Source organism: Callospermophilus lateralis, chromosome 11 (genome assembly GCF_048772815.1).
Source record: "Callospermophilus lateralis isolate mCalLat2 chromosome 11, mCalLat2.hap1, whole genome shotgun sequence".
NCBI lineage: Eukaryota > Metazoa > Chordata > Mammalia > Rodentia > Sciuridae > Callospermophilus > Callospermophilus lateralis.
The window spans coordinates 70,046,960-70,063,915 of NC_135315.1; the positions used below are offsets into that span (position 1 = coordinate 70,046,960).

A 16,956-nucleotide genomic window follows, 5' to 3' on the forward strand; every position below is an offset into this window, starting at 1 on the left:
AGGCTGCGGAGAATGAGGCTGGCAGTCATGTGCAAGTCCTCCTCAGCACCAGACCAGCCCCCCGGTGCCCCAGGGTCTGGACTGTGGTGCCAGGCTGCCAGGCCAGTGACCAGCAGAGCAGGGGTAGAACCAGACACAGGGGCCCGCCCTCTCATCTTCTCACCAGAGCCCACAGAACAATTTGCATAACCGAGGAGCTGTCCCACCTGGGGAACTGTCCCACCTGAGCAGCTATAGCACCTGGGGGGCTGTCCCACCTGAGGAGCTGTCCCACCTGAGCATCTGCTCCCACCTGGGGAGCTGTCCCACCTGAACATCTGTCCCCCCTGGGGAGCTGTCCCACCTGAACAGCTGTCCCACCTGAGCAGCTATAGCACCTGGGGGGCTGTCCAACCTGAGCATCTGCTCCCACCTGAACAGCTGTCCCACCTGAGCAGCTATAGCACCTGGGGGGCTGTCCCATCTGAGCATCTGTTCCCCCTGGGCAGCTATCCCACCTGCGGAGCTGTCCTACCTGAACAGCTGTCCTACCTGGGGAGTGTCTCACCTGAGGAGCTGTCCCACTTGGGGAGGTGTCCCACCTGGAGAAGTGTCCCACCTGAGAAGCTGTCCCACCTGGGGAGTGTCCCACATGGGGAGCTATTCTACCTGAACAGCTGTCCCACCTGAGTGGGTGTCCCACCTGAGCAGCTGTCCCACCTGAGGAGCTGTCCCACCTGGGAAACTGTCCCACCTGAGGAGCTGTCCCACCTGAGCAGCTGTCCCACCTGGAGAAGTGTCCCACCTGAGGAGCTGTCCCACCTGGGGAGCTGTCCCACCTGGGGAGTGTCCCACCTGAACAGCTGTCCCACCTGAGTGGGTGTCCCACCTGAGGAACTGTCCCACCTGAGTGGGTGTCCCACTTGGGGAGCTGTCCCACCTGAGTGGGTGTCCCATGTGAGGAGCTGTCCCACGTGAGGAGCTGTCTGCACATGCTGCATCATCCTCGGGGCTTGGTTCCCTCCGAGTCTGGACATGGAAAGACTGATGCGGGGAGCGAGGCTGAAAACTGCCTCCTGTTTTTAGTTTCCACAAGTGAGAGCCCCAGGTCAGGAGGAGCACATCGTTACTGCATGACAGGTGGCTGGACGTCCACTGCTTGGACAGCGTTCTCAGGGGAGACTAGGCAGCAAAGGGTGGAGAGGAAGAGAACAAGCAGCGTTCTCTCCATGCAGGACGCCAGGCTCCTGCAGACCTGCAGGGGCTGTGGAGTTTCCGGAAGACTCTGAGCTTCCAGTCTGCCTCCGGGCAGGATGTGGGCCCACTGACTATGGTCATGTGCGAGTGTCACTGGCTGACTTCATTCATTTATTCCAGAAAGACAAGGCTCCTTTTCCCAAGCAAAGGACAGGCCCCACTAGACCACATCAGATAAAGCAGGCATTAAGAAGAAGCCTGGTCCCCATGGCTGGGCCGAAGGGCATGGAAGCCTTTCTAGGAGCCTCCTCCTACCCAGGGACAGCTGAAGCTCTGGGGCCCCGAGAGCCTGTCCTGCGTTTTCAGGGCTTCGGGGGACCTAGTGTGCACCTAAGACACAGCTCTGTCTGCCCAACTCCCAGGGCCCCCAGATTCCCCTCAGGCGTAAGTCTAAGTCTTCACTCCCCACAAATCTCTGGAGCGGCACTAAATGTCCCCCTTTGTCAAGAGCTGAAACTGGTTGAGAAGCCACATCAGACCTGAGCTCTCAGTAGAAGGACGTGGTCAGCTTCACCTTGGTTCCCAACATTCCAATGTTGCCAGTGTTTTTAGTGAGAGAGAGAGAGAGAGAGAGAGAGAGAGAGAGAGAGAGAGAAGGGTGGGGGGAGGGGGAGAGGGGGAGGGAAAGGGGGAGAGGGAGAGGGAGAGGAGCGAGGGGAGGGGGAGGGGGGAGAGAAAGCACACTTACCTGCTGCGGCAACAGGAGAGACTTCAGGTCACTGTTGTGCACTGGTCACTCGCCCCTATTCTAAGTATTAGGTGTCCTTTATTACTTTTTTTAATTGTTGTAAAATCCGCACCACAAAACTTACCATCTTAACCACTTTAAATGCACAGTTCAGCGTCTGTCCTTCAGCCATTTGGTGTGTAGCGGCCACCTCACCTGCAGAGCTCTTCTGACCCAGCGGAGCTGAAGCTCTGCACTACGGCCTTCCCCACGCTCCCAGCAACTGTCCCTCAGTTGACTACTCGAGGGACCTTGTGGAGTGGCCTCTGTGGCTGGTTTCTGTCACTGGCACCGTGCTTCCAGGGCTCACCCATGTGGTAGCCTGTGAGGGATTTCCCTCTTGAGGTTCAATTCCACTGCATGTGGCTATGGCCTGGGTGTCTCTGTCCCCATAGAGGTGGAATCCTCACCCCTAAACTGATGGGATAAAGAAGTAGGCCACAAATAATGGGATTGTTGGTTTTATAAAAAGACCCAAAGAGCTCTCGTGAGGTGCAACAAGAAGTCTGCAGCCTACACCCCTGGGAAAGTGCTCTCTGAGACCTGACCACACTGGCATCTTGACCTTGGACTTGCAGGCTCCAGAAGAGTGAGAAGTGCATTCATACTGTTTATAAGCCACACAGTCTAACAGCTGTTACAGCAGCTGAACTAAGACATATACACATCTTGTTACTCAATTGTCGGTGAGTGGACACTTGGGCTGCGCCCACCTATCTGCTATTGTGAAGCATGATGTGAACGTGAGTGTGCAAATAGCTGTTTGAGACTAGACTCCCCTTTTGATTCTTTAAGGGAAATTCTTTTTTCAATGAATACTTAGCAGCTGCCAGGAGCCAGGTCACAGGGATGAAGGGAATTTGCTTCTTCCTGGCTTCCATGCCTCCCTTTTCATGACAGGTGTCCATCCCTGTTGCTCTGACTGTGGGACAGCGAGGGACGAAGCACTGTTCACACACACACAGTCTATCCACGATTGGGGAGTTTAACTTCTAAGCTCTCTCCTCGGCCTCTCAACTCCCGTGAAACAGTTAACAATCAAGGCACCATCACCAATCTGAATACAATGTAAAATACAAAAGTGGTAGCGGGTAAATGAAGAGGTGGGCTGCCAATCAACCATCCATTATTCTGAATTATGCACAAAGATGAGTGGATAATGACCTCGCTGTATTTAAAAATGGCCTGCTGAATGGCCTTGCAAGGAGAGCCCTGGGAGTTGATTTTATCTATGAAAATACATTCTCAACTACTGAAAACAGGAGATGGATGTAAGCTCTCAGGGTCACAGAGGCAGGGGCACCTCTTAGCAGCTCGGGGATTACACAGTGTGCTAATGGCCATGGCTGTAACCCAGGGCCACCAGCATTCACCCCCACATGGATGCTGGGACCCGCCTTTCAGTGAAACCTTAAGATCTGAAACATCATCTCCCATCTGACACGCTCCTCACCCCTCTGCTCAGCCCCACCTGGAACATGTCACACAGAAAGGTTGCTGTCTGTCCCCTTCTCTAATTCCAGACCAGCCACTTAAGAAGCAGGCTATTTCTAAGCAGTTCGTAAGAGGCTTTGATGTTTTTTTCTTGTTAAATCCACAAGAAAAAAAAAAGTATTTTAATGGGCATATGGCAATCAAAGACACCACTCTCTGCCAGAAAGATCTGTTAAAGGCCTTCCCAGTAAATTCTTTTCAGGAAAAACATTAAGTCTCTGCGCACTTTTGCATTTCTACAATGTCCGATACTTTGAAAGGCCGCAGACCTTGGAGAGAATGAAAGAAATAGCCCTCTTTTGTGTCTCAGCAAGTGCAATACAGATGTTTTCCTAACCACAGTAAAAAACAGTCACATGGAGATCTTCCAGAACATTCTAGAAATAGAAGAAACCCAGAAATCTCCACAGACCCCCAAACACAGGTGAGAATCCTGTGTGCCAAGTGTCATGTGTCTGACGGGCAGCGATACCACAGATCCTGCCCCTCTCCTTGGGCCTGGGCACCCTTGCCCACTAGCACAGCAGATCCCCAATTCTGCCTTCTCTGCAGCGTCCACGGTCGCTCCTCTGCCAGGATCGTGCCCGCCCACTTGCAGATAGCATGTTATATGCCCTTAGGAAGGGATCAGGGCAAACTCCACCCACACTTGTCTTCCACGGTAGAAAAACCCCTGGAAACAGCCCACAGGGCTCCCAGCTACCAAATCCTCTGCCCACTTTCACTGGAGCCCACCACCCCACAAAAATGGCTCTTCTTTCCCTCAGGTGCCAAAGCTTACCACCAGGCCCCCTCTCCCTGGTCATCCTGGTTGGTTCATGACCCGCTTCCCTCAGCTCCCAGGAACCCACACATCCTGGCTCTGCTCTAGCCTCCTGGCTGTGCCTTCCCGGGACCCTCCTCCCCACCTCCTCTAGGGTGCAGGAGCCCAGGCCCCATCCCTGGCCTCCCCCCTCTCCACCTAGGCTTGTGCACGCGGCGTGCACCTGCTGTCCTGGCTCTAATGCCACCTCTGCACGTGGGCTCTCAAGCTGGTGTCTGTCTGGGGCCAGCGGCTCCTGGACAGCTGGGTCTGAGTGTTAGGGAAGGCATTTCCAAAACCACAGCCTACCCCTCCACCATGAGACTTTCCCAACAGGAAACCCACTCCCCTTTCCCAGACCTTCTCGCCCAGGATCTACCTACAGGGCTTCCCTCACCTGGGCCTCCTTGGGGTCCAGGAGGTGAGTGCACATCTGGCTCAGGGCCTTCTCAGTGGGTGCCCCTCTGCCTGGAACACCTTCCCATTCATCTCTCTCCCTCCTCTCTGCCCCGGGGCTTCTCATTCCAGAGGACGTCTCTGGCCATCTGCACAAATCAGCCACCCTTCCCTGCTCCTGTACTCGCCTGAAGGTCTCCTCACAGCCCTGTCCCATCCCTACTGTATGTTTACGATATGCCACTCTAACATGCGAGCTCCGCGCAGGCAAGGACTCCTGATCACCGTTCACTGCTGTGTGCTCCCTGTCCAGAGCAGGCCAGGTGAAGGCCAAGGGCACGTCTGACTCTGTTGAAAGCTGTCGTCACGGGCAGACGAAGCTACTGCCTTACGAATCAACAACTAGACTAGGATTTATCATGAACGTGACAATTAAAGACTTGACAGGAGACTGGGGTCGTCATCTTGTCCTGGCTGATAACTGGAATCACCCAGGAACTTAGGGAACATGTAGAAAAGCATGGAATCCCCAACCCCGGGGGCGCGGTCTGGAATCCAAAATCTGTTCCTCAACAAGGTTCTAGGTGACTGATGACCAGCAGGTGTGGGCCCAGCTGACGAGCCCAGGAGGGCCGCTCTGCTGTCACTGTCACCAACAGGTGACCACATTTGTCCTTAGTCCTGGGTCATGGGGGCGTGCTCCTGTATGCCCTAGCATGTTACAACCTCTTTCACGATGCCCTCCCGTTCACTCTAAGTCAACAGTATGTAATGAAGACCTACCGGAAGCAGGGCGATGCTCTTCCTGGGGACAGATACCTCACCAGAGGGACTTGGCGCCTGTCCTCACTGAACTTCCACCTGGCCAAACACCTGACTGCTCCCAGTGGTTCCCTCTCCCACCTGGCAGCCTACTGGATGGTGTCCTGCCCAGAGTCCACAGCACCCCGTCTGGTGGAGGGGCAGGCTGTGAATACCCTGGAGTGCTCCCCATGTTGGGCATGGTGACACTCCTACCCTGCCGCCACCTCAGCACTGCCTCGAGGTCCCATTTGAAGTCAGTGTCCTTCAACACCCCACCCACCAAGCATCTACCTACAACCACACACTGTAGGCCTCAGGCAACTAGGGACTCATAGGTGACAGGGGTCCCATAAGATTATTCATGGAGTTGAGAAATCCCATCACCAAGACATCAAGTCTCTGGGTGCAAAGCCTCGCATGCTGTGATGAGCTGGTGTGGACAAGCCGTGCACAGGGTCACGCACATTTCATGCCATTGATAATGATATATATTAGCTGTTACCAGTTTACTTATTAATAGGCTCTACTTCCATCATTATTGAGCATGACTCTTCCACTTGTAACAGAAAAGTTCACCATAAGGCAGTGTGCAGGCAGCAGCCACACCCACCTCGTGTTTGCAGCCTTGCTGGATTGTACCAAGGGCCACTGGAGCGACTGACCTATGCCATCTGAGCTGCATGGGTGGACTCCAGAACGGCCCCACAGTGATGAAATTGCCTAACTAAGCCTTGCTCAGAACTCAACCCTGAGTGACACTCGAGTGCACAGTTCCCTTGCATGTCTGCTCAGTGTGATCCACACCACGACACACTCAACAAAATCTGTTACCGTCCTGGCTGGTCACTTAGCATGAAGACCTTTGAAATAATTCATAGTGAAAATTGCATCACACATTTTAAAATGTACTAAAACATTAAAAATTATCCAAAAGCTGGCCTCAGACATAGAGAAGATTTGCACGTAGAGATTTCTCAGTGCTCCCCACCCCCCTGCCCCAACCAACCCAGCACCTCCACTGGTCAGCCTTCAACAGGGTCTTAAAATGACTATATTTTAGTTTTAATCACTGTCAATGATCCTAAAAAATGCTGGGTTTACTAATTTGAAAAATATTGATTGCTGTTTAAAATGGCCAGAATTAACTCAAATTTTATCTCCTCCACTGCAGAATAGATCTTTGGAAAAGGGCATTAAGTGCAGAGTTTGAAATAACGTTTCACCACACAGTTTCCTGAACTCTGATTTATACGGGCAGCGTCCTGAGCCTTGCGGAGGGCAGATAGCTCCCGTGAGCCTGCCTTGCTCTCCATCCACTGCCCAGCTCCCGGGCGAATTGGAGGCTTGAGCTGGCCTCTCCACCTTAAATCTTCTCTCCCCAAGGAGGCTGCCAGGTTTGCAGATCAACGACCTGCCAGGCGGAGAGGCAGGTGAGAATCACAGCAGAAAGCTCCAGCCTTTAAGAGGTGGATTTTGTACCAAACACTCCAGTCCTCTTTGTTTTAAGTGTTCAGAAGCGTGGACAGCTCTGGGATAACTGGCTTTAAGCAATGTCATAATTTTCTGATTCACCTGAATGTCACGATTTTTGCCCTAAGTGGAGGTGTCTTGATTTGTGAAAAACAAATTGACTTAACCCTCTTGTTCCCCTTAAAATTGGCTTTGGGGTGGTAAGAGCTGGGTGGCTCCGTGAGTTCCTATGATGTTAACAGGCAGTTGTTGGAGAACCAGATTCATAGGACACATTTTCTTATGAATCCAGAAAATAAATCCAGGTGGGACATCACTGTACGGGACCAGGTGTGCACCCCATCCATCTCGTCCTTCCTGCCAACATAAAGTTGGAATAAGAAGACTGAGGGGGCTGGGGATGTGGCTCAAGCGGTAGCGTGCTCGCCTGGCATGCGTGCGGCCCGGGTTCGATTCTCAGCACCATATACAAACAAAGATGTTGTGTCCGCCTATAACTAAAAAATAAATATTAAAAAAAAAGGATTTAATGCTTTAAAAAAAAAAAAAGGAAGACTGAGGGACCTGGTCACCCAGCATGGACAGACACAGTGTGAGGATGTACGTATGATGACCACGGCAGCTGCAGGTGGCCTCTCCCTGTGGCTCATGGAGGGCCGTCTTCTTGCTGCCTGTCGACACGGCTGTCCCCTGTGTGCAAGAGCCCCGTGTCTCTCAGGGCATCCTAGTTTCCTCTTATACGAACACAAGACAGACTAGAGTGGAGCCCACGCCCTGAGGACCTCATTTTGCCTTAGTCACCTCTGTAAAGACACCACTGTGTCCAAAGAGTCACTCCCGAGACACTGGGGGTTAGGACTTCAACTTGGGAAATTAGGAGACACAATTCAAGCATGATGGGGTGGGGGGTGGGGGCTGACCTGGTGCAGGGATGAGGCTGAGACCTGGCAGCCCACATGGTTTCAATCACTCCAAGACCCCAGGGGCATGCACACTGACATCCAACCCAGAGAGAAAAGAGGCGATGAGGAGTGTGGATTCCAGTTTCTTTGACTTCTCACTGCTTGAAGTGTCTACAAACCAACAGAGGCAAACTGAGGCCTGGGCTTAAGGACCCAAAGGCCTGCACAGTAGCAGTGCCCACCAGCTGTGTTATTCAGAGCCCCACAGAGACAGGAGCTCCCAAGTTACTCAGAAGGCCTTCAGGAAGGGGCCATTCATGCAGGTGTGGCTGGGGCAGTGGTGGGGACCATCCGCATCACCTCCAGAGGGGGAGGGCAGAACAAATGGCCTTGGACTCGCTGGGCCAGGAGAGAACCGGCAGGAGCTTGGAGGGACTTCCATCAGAGGCTGGGGTCATGAAGGGACATGCAGGCTGCCAAAGTGGGGAGGGCAGGGGAGTAGGATCTACATCACCTTTTCTCTGGCCCCAGTGTAACCAATCAGAGGCCAGAAGAGAGACCCTGGCCACACTGTGAAATCTGGCAGCTTAGCATGCTATCCAGAGGTCACGGCTGGGGCCAGCCAACTTCCAAATCTTGGCTCTGCTCCCATGGACTGTGCCACCTCAGCAATGTAACCCATGGGTGCCTCAGTTTCCCCACCTGTGAGATGGAGATGAAGACTTGCTAACTCTCATCCCCCTAACGCCCACCAGTAGGTAGCTCCAGAAAATTCATCAGAAGATAATACTTTTCTCCAGTTTGTGGGTTAAAAATAAATAACCTGAAATTGATTGGAAGATTTTTACATAGTTAGATGTTATGTTTCCATGTTAAGGATTTAAAGGTGTTTTTTAGGCAGCAAACAGACACTGCCGTTGGTATAAGTGGAGTCACAGCGATGTTCACAGATCCGCTCAGGACCCGCAGAGGGTGGCCTCGCTGTGATGAACACCCTTGTGCACTCTCACCACTGCTTCTCTCTCCAGCGTCCACCAAGGAGCGGCGCTGCTGGCCGTTTGTCACCACAGTAACACTCAGAAAACCTGGAGCTGACTTTCTGGGAACTGAGAGCATGTAACTCATCTTATTTTAAAAAACAAACCAGATCAATGACATGCTGAAGGCTGGAATGGAAGCCAGGGACAGGCTACACCAAAGGCACCCAGGGGACAGCAGCTTGGCTCACTGAGCGCAGAGCAGAAGAGTTCCCTGGACCCCAGACCTGCCCGGTGTGCAACAGCCGCTGGTGACTGGCTCCCAGCAGGTGGGCCTCAGGAAGCTATGGGTGTCCACTACGACTTAGTAAAGCCTCGTTCCTGATTATCTTGGGTAAAAACAGATGCAGACATATGTTCCTCCTGCACCCCAGTGGCTCATTGGGTGCTCCCTGGGATGTGTCCACCCCCAGTTTGGGGACTTCTGTCCTAGGAATTCCCCTTCCTTGATCAAGGCTCCTACTTGTGCCATAGGGCACGTTTCTAGATGAATGGCAGGACAGTACCCTCTTGCTCCACCTCGCTCTTCCCTTGTAGTGTATAGAGAGTCCTCATTCCTTCCCAGGGTGCTCCATGGTGTCAGTGAACTGGTTAGCTCACTCCGTTTCCTCTTGTTAAACATGCGGACTGTTCCCATCACTTCTGTTACCTGTGTAATGGGAAAAACCTTGCAAACTGCTTTTAGTATCCTTTCTGCTTTAACTTTTGTATAAACTTAAAGAAGTAGATTTCTATGTCAAAGGAAAAATGCATACATACTTCTGCTACACATTTCCAAATCTCTGTCCATGGGTATGCATGATAGGGCATTTCAACAAAACTCTCTCTTGCCAAATAACTGTCTTCAAACATGCTCTGTAAATCACTCTTCTCCACCCTTGAATGAAATCTTTGGCAAATACTATATTGTCACAATAGCTTTGTGAAAATATATTTATTTTTAGGCATTGCAAGTCCAGTCCTAACCACTACCAAAACTTCCTTTTGACATCGTCTTAGTTCATTTTGTGTTGTTCTAACTAAATACCTGAGGCTGGATAACATGCAAAGAAAAGAGGTTTATTTGGCTCACGATTCTAGGAGCTGAGAAGTCCAAACACAAGGTGCCAGAATCTTGTGGCAGGAACAGGGTGGAGGGGAGGAAAGGGAGCCAGATGCAGGCAGAAGAGGCATGTGCTCAAGCCAGGAAGCAAGAGCCTTGGCAGGGCCAGGCTTGCTTTTTCATAGTCCACTCACTCCACAGGCACTAATCCACTGCGGGGAGATCAAACTCACTGTGGGCCCACATCAATTCCTTCACCAGGGTGGTCCAGACCCCACCATCTGCTGCTAGGTTCCCCTCTTTTGAGACCATTATGATGGGGACCAAGCTTCCAGCTCAGAGTTTCTGGGGTACCCAAACCACAGCAGGAATCCAAGGTGACGGGCCTGATTCAGGCTCCAGGTCTGCAGTAGGGAGGGGATAGGTGGCTGTGCCACTGCTTCCCCACCTGGCTCCCACGGGGCCCCGGGCCTCCAGCACAGGCACCGGAATAGGGAGGTGCAGGCTCAGCACACCCACAAGTGCCTTGCATGGTGTAACACTGGGTGAGGCTGATGTCATGACCCGAGCACCCTAGGACATTCAGTGGGTGCTTCTGAGCCACTGGCTGGCCTGACATTTCCACCTGCAAATTCCGGGTGTGGACAAGGCCTGCTGGGCTGAGTGGCCACCTCCCTCCCTACTCACTGGCACCTGCCAGTCAATCAAGCCAACAAGCACTTTCTGTGTAAGCCCAGGTGGAAATGCCTCGAGGTCCCCTCTGCTGCTGCTGTGTGACAGCAGCTGCTATGGTCGTGTCCCCAGAAGAGCAGGTGTTGGAAACCTAATCCTCAAAGCCACATGCTGCAGGTGTTCAGAGGTGGATCTTTGGGATCATGAGGCAGGGCCCCCATGATGGCATCAGAGGCTTTCTGAGAAGAGGGAGAGACTGAGCTGGCCTGCCTGCATATCTCCCATGTGACCCCTGGGTGCTGACTCGAGGTTCTCGGACCCCTCCCAGCCTCCAGAAACAAATTGAATGACCCATATTCTTCACAAAGCACACAGACGGTGGTATTCTGTTACAGTTTATGGTACCACTGAGCCGTGAACCAGAAAGACCAAGACATGACCTGAGGTAATATGAAAGCAAATGAGCACAGCTGTGTCCTAATAAAACTTTATTTACACAAACAGGCAGTGGCCATATTCAGTCCTGGTCTTATTCTCCCCTCCTCCCATCTGTCCCTTGCAAACTCCCTGGGGGTTCTTCTCATGTGAGGTCCCTTTAGTGATGACCAAAGTCTAGATCCTTCTAACAGAATCCACACCTTCCCCACTGGAAATAATGCCTTACGAAGAAAGACTATAGCAGCAAGCTTTGAGATGTGTCCTTCCGTACTTGGGAAATTTTGAGAACAGAAAAAGAATAGCACATTTCCTATTTGTTAGTTTTCCCCCAGAGTTAGGCCAGTGCATCAACTGGAATTTTTTTGGCTAAAAATAAACAAACAAAAAAAATGTAGATTGAGTGACTAGAACATGCAGGGATTTGTTTTTCTCCCAGAGATGCTGGTGTTAGATCAACATCTCAGAGGCTTGGCATCTGACTGTCCTCCTGACCTCTCCCTTAAGGTCAGATGTGGCTGTTCCAGACAGAAGTCTGTGTTTTCACTAAAGGCAGAGAGTGGGAGGAGCATTACCTGGCAGCCCCTTCCCCTGGAACAGGAAAGCAAGCTTCCCTAAATCCCCAGGAGAGCGCCACTCAGGGCCCACAGTCCACAGCCACTGTAAAAACTCTCAGTTCTGCAAGAAAAGCTGGGAAAGTGTTTCTGTCGAGTCACCCACTGATAAGGCAAGGTCACATGCCATGAGCCTCACGGCGTGGGTCCCACAGGACACGTGCTCGAGGCCCTGTCCGCACACAGCCCTGAATCCCAGCCTCTCAATGCCAGTAACCAGGTCATGGCGGGGGAAGTCTCTGTGAGTTAGAAACCATGGCAGGTGCAGAGAAGTGGCACTCAGAAGAGGCAGATGACAGACAGGCAGCAGGAAGAAACGTCACACAAAATCATCATTCGTTTCCTCGGACACAGAGAAGATAAGCAACTCTGCACTGTAAGATGGACAAAAAAGGGGCTCTCAGGGAAGAAGAAAGTGCTCTTGAAAACTCAAACCACGGCGGCTGAAATGAGAGAGCAGAACCCAAGAGACAGAGACGAGAGTGGGAGAGGGAGGCGAGAAGGCCCAGTGTCCACACCCAGGAGGCCGACAGGAGAGGACGGGAGCTCCAGGCTCTGCACCAAGCCTCCTGCATTTCTAGACTGCAAAGACTCCCCAAGCACCCAGCACAGAAAACAAAACAGAAGAAAAACCCAGGCTCAGACAGTGGAGAACGTTCCCAACGCCAGGTCCAAGAACGTCTCAGATGTTCCCAGAGGGCCAGGGGCCAGTTGAGACCATGTGAGAAGAGCTTCCAAACTGAGGAGATGCTGTATCAGAGAGCCAGGACTGCTGGGCTCCTGGGGCCCAGTGGCTCCCCCAGGGGTGGGGACCTGAGCTGGTGACAGACCTGAGGGATGGCAGGACGTGGGTCACTGGCTGTGCCACACCCCTGCACCCACGAGGAGCCCCCACAAAGCTGGATTGGAGTGTGAGGCTTGACCTGGAGGTCCTGGAGGTCCTTCAGGGATGCTGAGGGCTTCCACTCCTGACCCCCAACCCAGGACAGCGAGTGTGTGTCTGCAGAGACAGACAAGCAGCCCCGTGAAGCACCAGCTCAGGAGAGGAGCCCAGGACATCGCCGGACTCCACAAGCACGGAAGTCTCTCCTAGGGACACAGGAGCAAGGAGGTGGACAACAGAAGATGCATGTGCCCAAATGCTTGTGTATCTACTAATCAAAGGATGGTGACAAGGACGGCAAATGCTTGTAAAATCCGTGCATACAGCCAGTGTCACTTAACGATGGGGATATACTGAGCAATGCATTGTCAGTCGATTGCATCATTATGGGGACGTCAGGGAGCACCTGCACAGACCTAGACCACAGCCCACGGCACACCTGGACTAAGTGGCCCAGCAGTTTCTCTACTGAACACAGAGGCCACTGTGGCACCATGGTAGGTAGGTGTGAATCTAAACAGAGACTCAGGAAAGACAGTAACACAGTATTAGAGATAAAAAATGGTACACCAGTGTAGGGCTCTTACCCTGAACAGAGCCTGCGGGGCTGCGTGGCTGTGGGGAGGTCCTCTGTGAGCCATGAGGTGTGGCAGGGCCTGTGCGCTGCCACAGACTGCTACCACTGAACACACGGGCTACACCCAGGAACAGGGTAAAGTGATCATTTCCTCCGCATCCTCTCCAGCATTTATTATTAGTTGTGTTCTTGATGACGGCCATTCTAGCTGGAGTGAAATAGGATCCCAGTGTAGTTTTGATTTGCATTTCTCTAATTACTAATGAAGTTGAACATTTTTTCATGCATTTGTTAGCATTTGATTGCTTCTTTTGAGAGGTGTCTGTTTAATTCATTTGCCTATCTATTAATCGGCCTATTTAATTTTTTGCTGTATATTCTTGATATTAACCCTCTTCCAGAAGAGTAGCTCCCGTTCGGTAGATTCTCTCCACATTCCTCATTCTTTCCTACGTTATGCAGAAGCTTGTTAACCTGAAGGCATCCCATTTATTAGCTCTTGGTAGTATTTCCTGAACTTTAGGGTCCTGTTGAGAAAGTCATGCCTGTGTCTAGGAGGTGCATGGTTTGTGGTCTAATTCCGAGGCTGTGAGCTGACTTTTGTGCATGGTTATTAGTAAGCATCCAGTTTCGTTCTTCTAGACGTGAGTAACCAGTTTTCCCAGCACCATTTGCTAAACAGGCTGTCTCTTCTCCACTGTATCCTTTGGCACCTTTTCAAGGATCAGATGACTGTGCTTGTGTGGGTTGTGCTACACTTTTATATGGCTGGCAGTGCACCACTGTGCACACTGAGTAACGCGTTGCTGTGTCTCACAGAGTGGTGACAATGTCACCAGGCGACAGGAATCCTTCAGCCCCATTCTCACCCGACAGGACAAGCATTGTATGCAGACTGCCATTGATCACGCTGTCATTCTGTGGAGCGAGACTGTACTTAAGAACCCATGTTACGGAGAGTACAATAAAACCAGGGCATGGTGAATTCTCATGTGCAAAATGCTCTGGGGCTATCCTTTGGGAAACACGTGTGTGGATCACAGGGACGCTCATGGATTTGGGACTTGCCACCTGTTTGTGAACACACAGCTGTTCCAGAGGTTTTGAAAGTCCTTATGGTCCCAACACTCAATTTTCAAAAGCGATTTTGTGGTTGTTTTAACCTCAAGCAGGTCTCCCTTTGCCCACCCCCGTCTCTTGCTTGGTACCTTACACGTCACACCTTAGTCCTGAAGAAGCCCAGAGCATGACACAGCCCTGAGAGGCGCACTTCCCAAGAGACGCTCAGGGTTACAGACTGAATCCCGCAAGCAGGTTGTGATTTTGAAGGACGGTTTTAAGACTACTTCATGACAATGGGGCTGCAGTGATGCTCCTGAGTCACTCAGCAGTGGACAGCAACTACTGTTTCATTCCTCAAAGGTGGGCTTTTCGCCCAGTCACTGAGCCACCGCCGAGGACTCAGCAGCCTCCCCCTCGAGCCCCTTCACTTCCCGACGCTTCGTCCCCCCAGCCTGCCTTCTCCCGCAGCCGCCTTCTGCAGGCCGTTTCCACCAAAGAAAAGGAATTGTATGGTATGTCCGCTATCCAGAACCTCCACTCTTTCGACCCCTTTGCTGATGCAAGTAAGGGTGATGACCTGCTTCCTGCTGGCACTGAGGATTATATCCATATAAGAATTCAACAGAGAAACGGCAGGAAGACCCTTACTACTGTCCAAGGGATCGCTGATGATTACGATAAAAAGAAACTAGTGAAGGCGTTTAAGAAGAAATTTGCCTGCAATGGTACTGTAATTGAGCATCCAGAATATGGAGAAGTAATTCAGCTACAGGGTGACCAGCGCAAGAACATATGCCAGTTCCTGGTAGAGATTGGATTGGCTAAGGACGATCAGCTGAAGGTTCATGGGTTTTAAGTGCTTGTGGCTCACTGAAGCTTAAGTGAGGATTTCCTTGCAATGAGTAGAATTCCCCTTCTGTCCCTTGTCACAAGTTTAAAAACCTCACAGCTTGTATAATGTAACCATTCGGGGTCTGCTTTTAACTTGGACTAGTGTAACTCCTTCATGCAATAAACTGAAAAGAGCCATAAAAAAAAAAAATGTGGGCTTCGCCATGCAGGCACCGGGAACCCAACATGCCTGTGTGCCGTGCCCTGCAGAAGCACCATGCTGAAGGGTTAAGCCTCCTCCCCAAGCCAGTGGCCTCCCAGTCTGTGACAGGAGGGGGTGACAGTGCCCCACAGCTATCTCCTCAGCAGAGCCCCTCAGCAGAGCCTAGCTGAATTGATCTCTCAGAAACCCCTAGGGATGAGCCCCTGCTGTCCCCACCTATTACTGTCTCTATCATACCCGGTCCCTATCCATGACTCCTTAGGTCTTCTCCTAAATAAACCACTCACACTCATACCCTCATGCCTGTAGGCAGGGGAGCATAATGTCTGCATAGTCTATTCTCACAAAACCCAACCTCAGAGCACACTTTAAAACAGACAAAGATGAGCTTCTGCCAAGGCAGGTGTCTCAGAGGGGCCCCACACATGCACCCACACTGAGCGCCTCCTGGGCATGGTCTGCATCTCCAGGCTCATCCTGGAGCTGGTTGCCCCCAGCTTCTTAGGCCTGGGCCTTGTCTGAGTCTGACTGCACCTCTCCGTGACATCTCCCCAGCACCCATTCTGACTCTTGACGTACAACACCCATGGCCAGGCTGTGCTGTGACATGGCACTTAACCAGAAATGCTGTGTGCTTTCTTCACAATCCATCTTCCTCCCAAAGACCATCTTTGTCTGGTTAACTGCTGTATCCCTGAGCTCAGAATGGGCTTGGTATACAGTAGGTGCTTAATAGACATGCTGAATAAAGGAACGAAAGCAAGTCCAGGCTTCAGAGCTAGTTCAAAATTCTTTTTCCCCTCTGGTCCCCAATCACCTCAGTTAGCAGGCACTGCCAAGCCTTTCAGGATCTTGCTGTCAGGAACAAGGAAGGACAGGACAGCAAGACGGCAGCCATCAGCAGGTGTCCCCTCTGCCCCTCCCTGTGCCTGTGCAGTGGCTCCCAGTGGACATTCTGCCCTTGCTCCTTGGGCATGTGTGCCAGGCACTAGTGGGGGCTTCTCACTCCTCACTGCTTTCACTCTGACCAGATCCTTCTCTGGTGAGGGCATCATGTGCACTGCAGAATGCTGAATGGCACCCCTGGCCTTCACCTGTCCAGGTGGCATCACACTCCTGGTGAAGATTCAGATGTCTCCAGGCAATGCCAGTGTCCCCTGGACAGGCCGTGCTGGCCTCGGGCTGAGAACCACTGTTAGGCCTGTTTGCATGGAGGTGAAGCTCTATTCTCACCTCTGCAGGAGGGCGAGGAGGTGCAGGTGGGGCAACAGAAGTCTTGGCTTTGGGATGAGCAAGCAAGACTGAGGTTCCTTCGGGACACAGACCCGGGATGTGAGTGCCTAGCCCTGTTCCGTTTTGTGTTGTTCTGTTTGTCTTCCCAGCTTTGTTTCCTGGCTCTTGCCTTTTGCTGAGCTAAGATCTGGGAAGCCCGTACCATGCGGCATACCCCGCCCCAGCATATCTACCCGGTGCACACCTCACAGTAGCAGTGGAGTGCATTTTGCTTTATCTGTTAAATATCTGCCTTCTTGGAAACCACTAGAGAGATGAGGAGGCTGAGGCCTGGCATGCCTGGCCTCAATGCAGACACTGGCCGAGTAACCCCCTGGAGCCCTCTCCTCATTGCTGTGACTGATCTGCTCTGGCTGTGACCCTGGGAAGCATGCTCAACACTGCTGGATGGGCTCTGAGGGACGGCACGATGTATGTTGGAACACAGGTGTTTGCAACAGCTGTTTTGCCAGGTGA

The 16,956-nt window shown here is 52.0% G+C and overlaps 1 protein-coding gene across 1 annotated transcript; it reads left to right on the top strand.

Moving 5' to 3' along the window:
• Positions 1–14,666: 14,666 nt before the first annotated feature.
• LOC143387439 (eukaryotic translation initiation factor 1) lies at positions 14,667–15,148 on the top strand. Its single transcript, XM_076841856.2, has one exon. It carries the CDS (start codon positions 14,668–14,670, stop codon positions 15,007–15,009), a length of 342 nt encoding a protein of 113 aa, XP_076697971.1. The 5' UTR covers position 14,667; the 3' UTR covers positions 15,010–15,148.
• Positions 15,149–16,956: the final 1,808 nt, after the last annotated feature.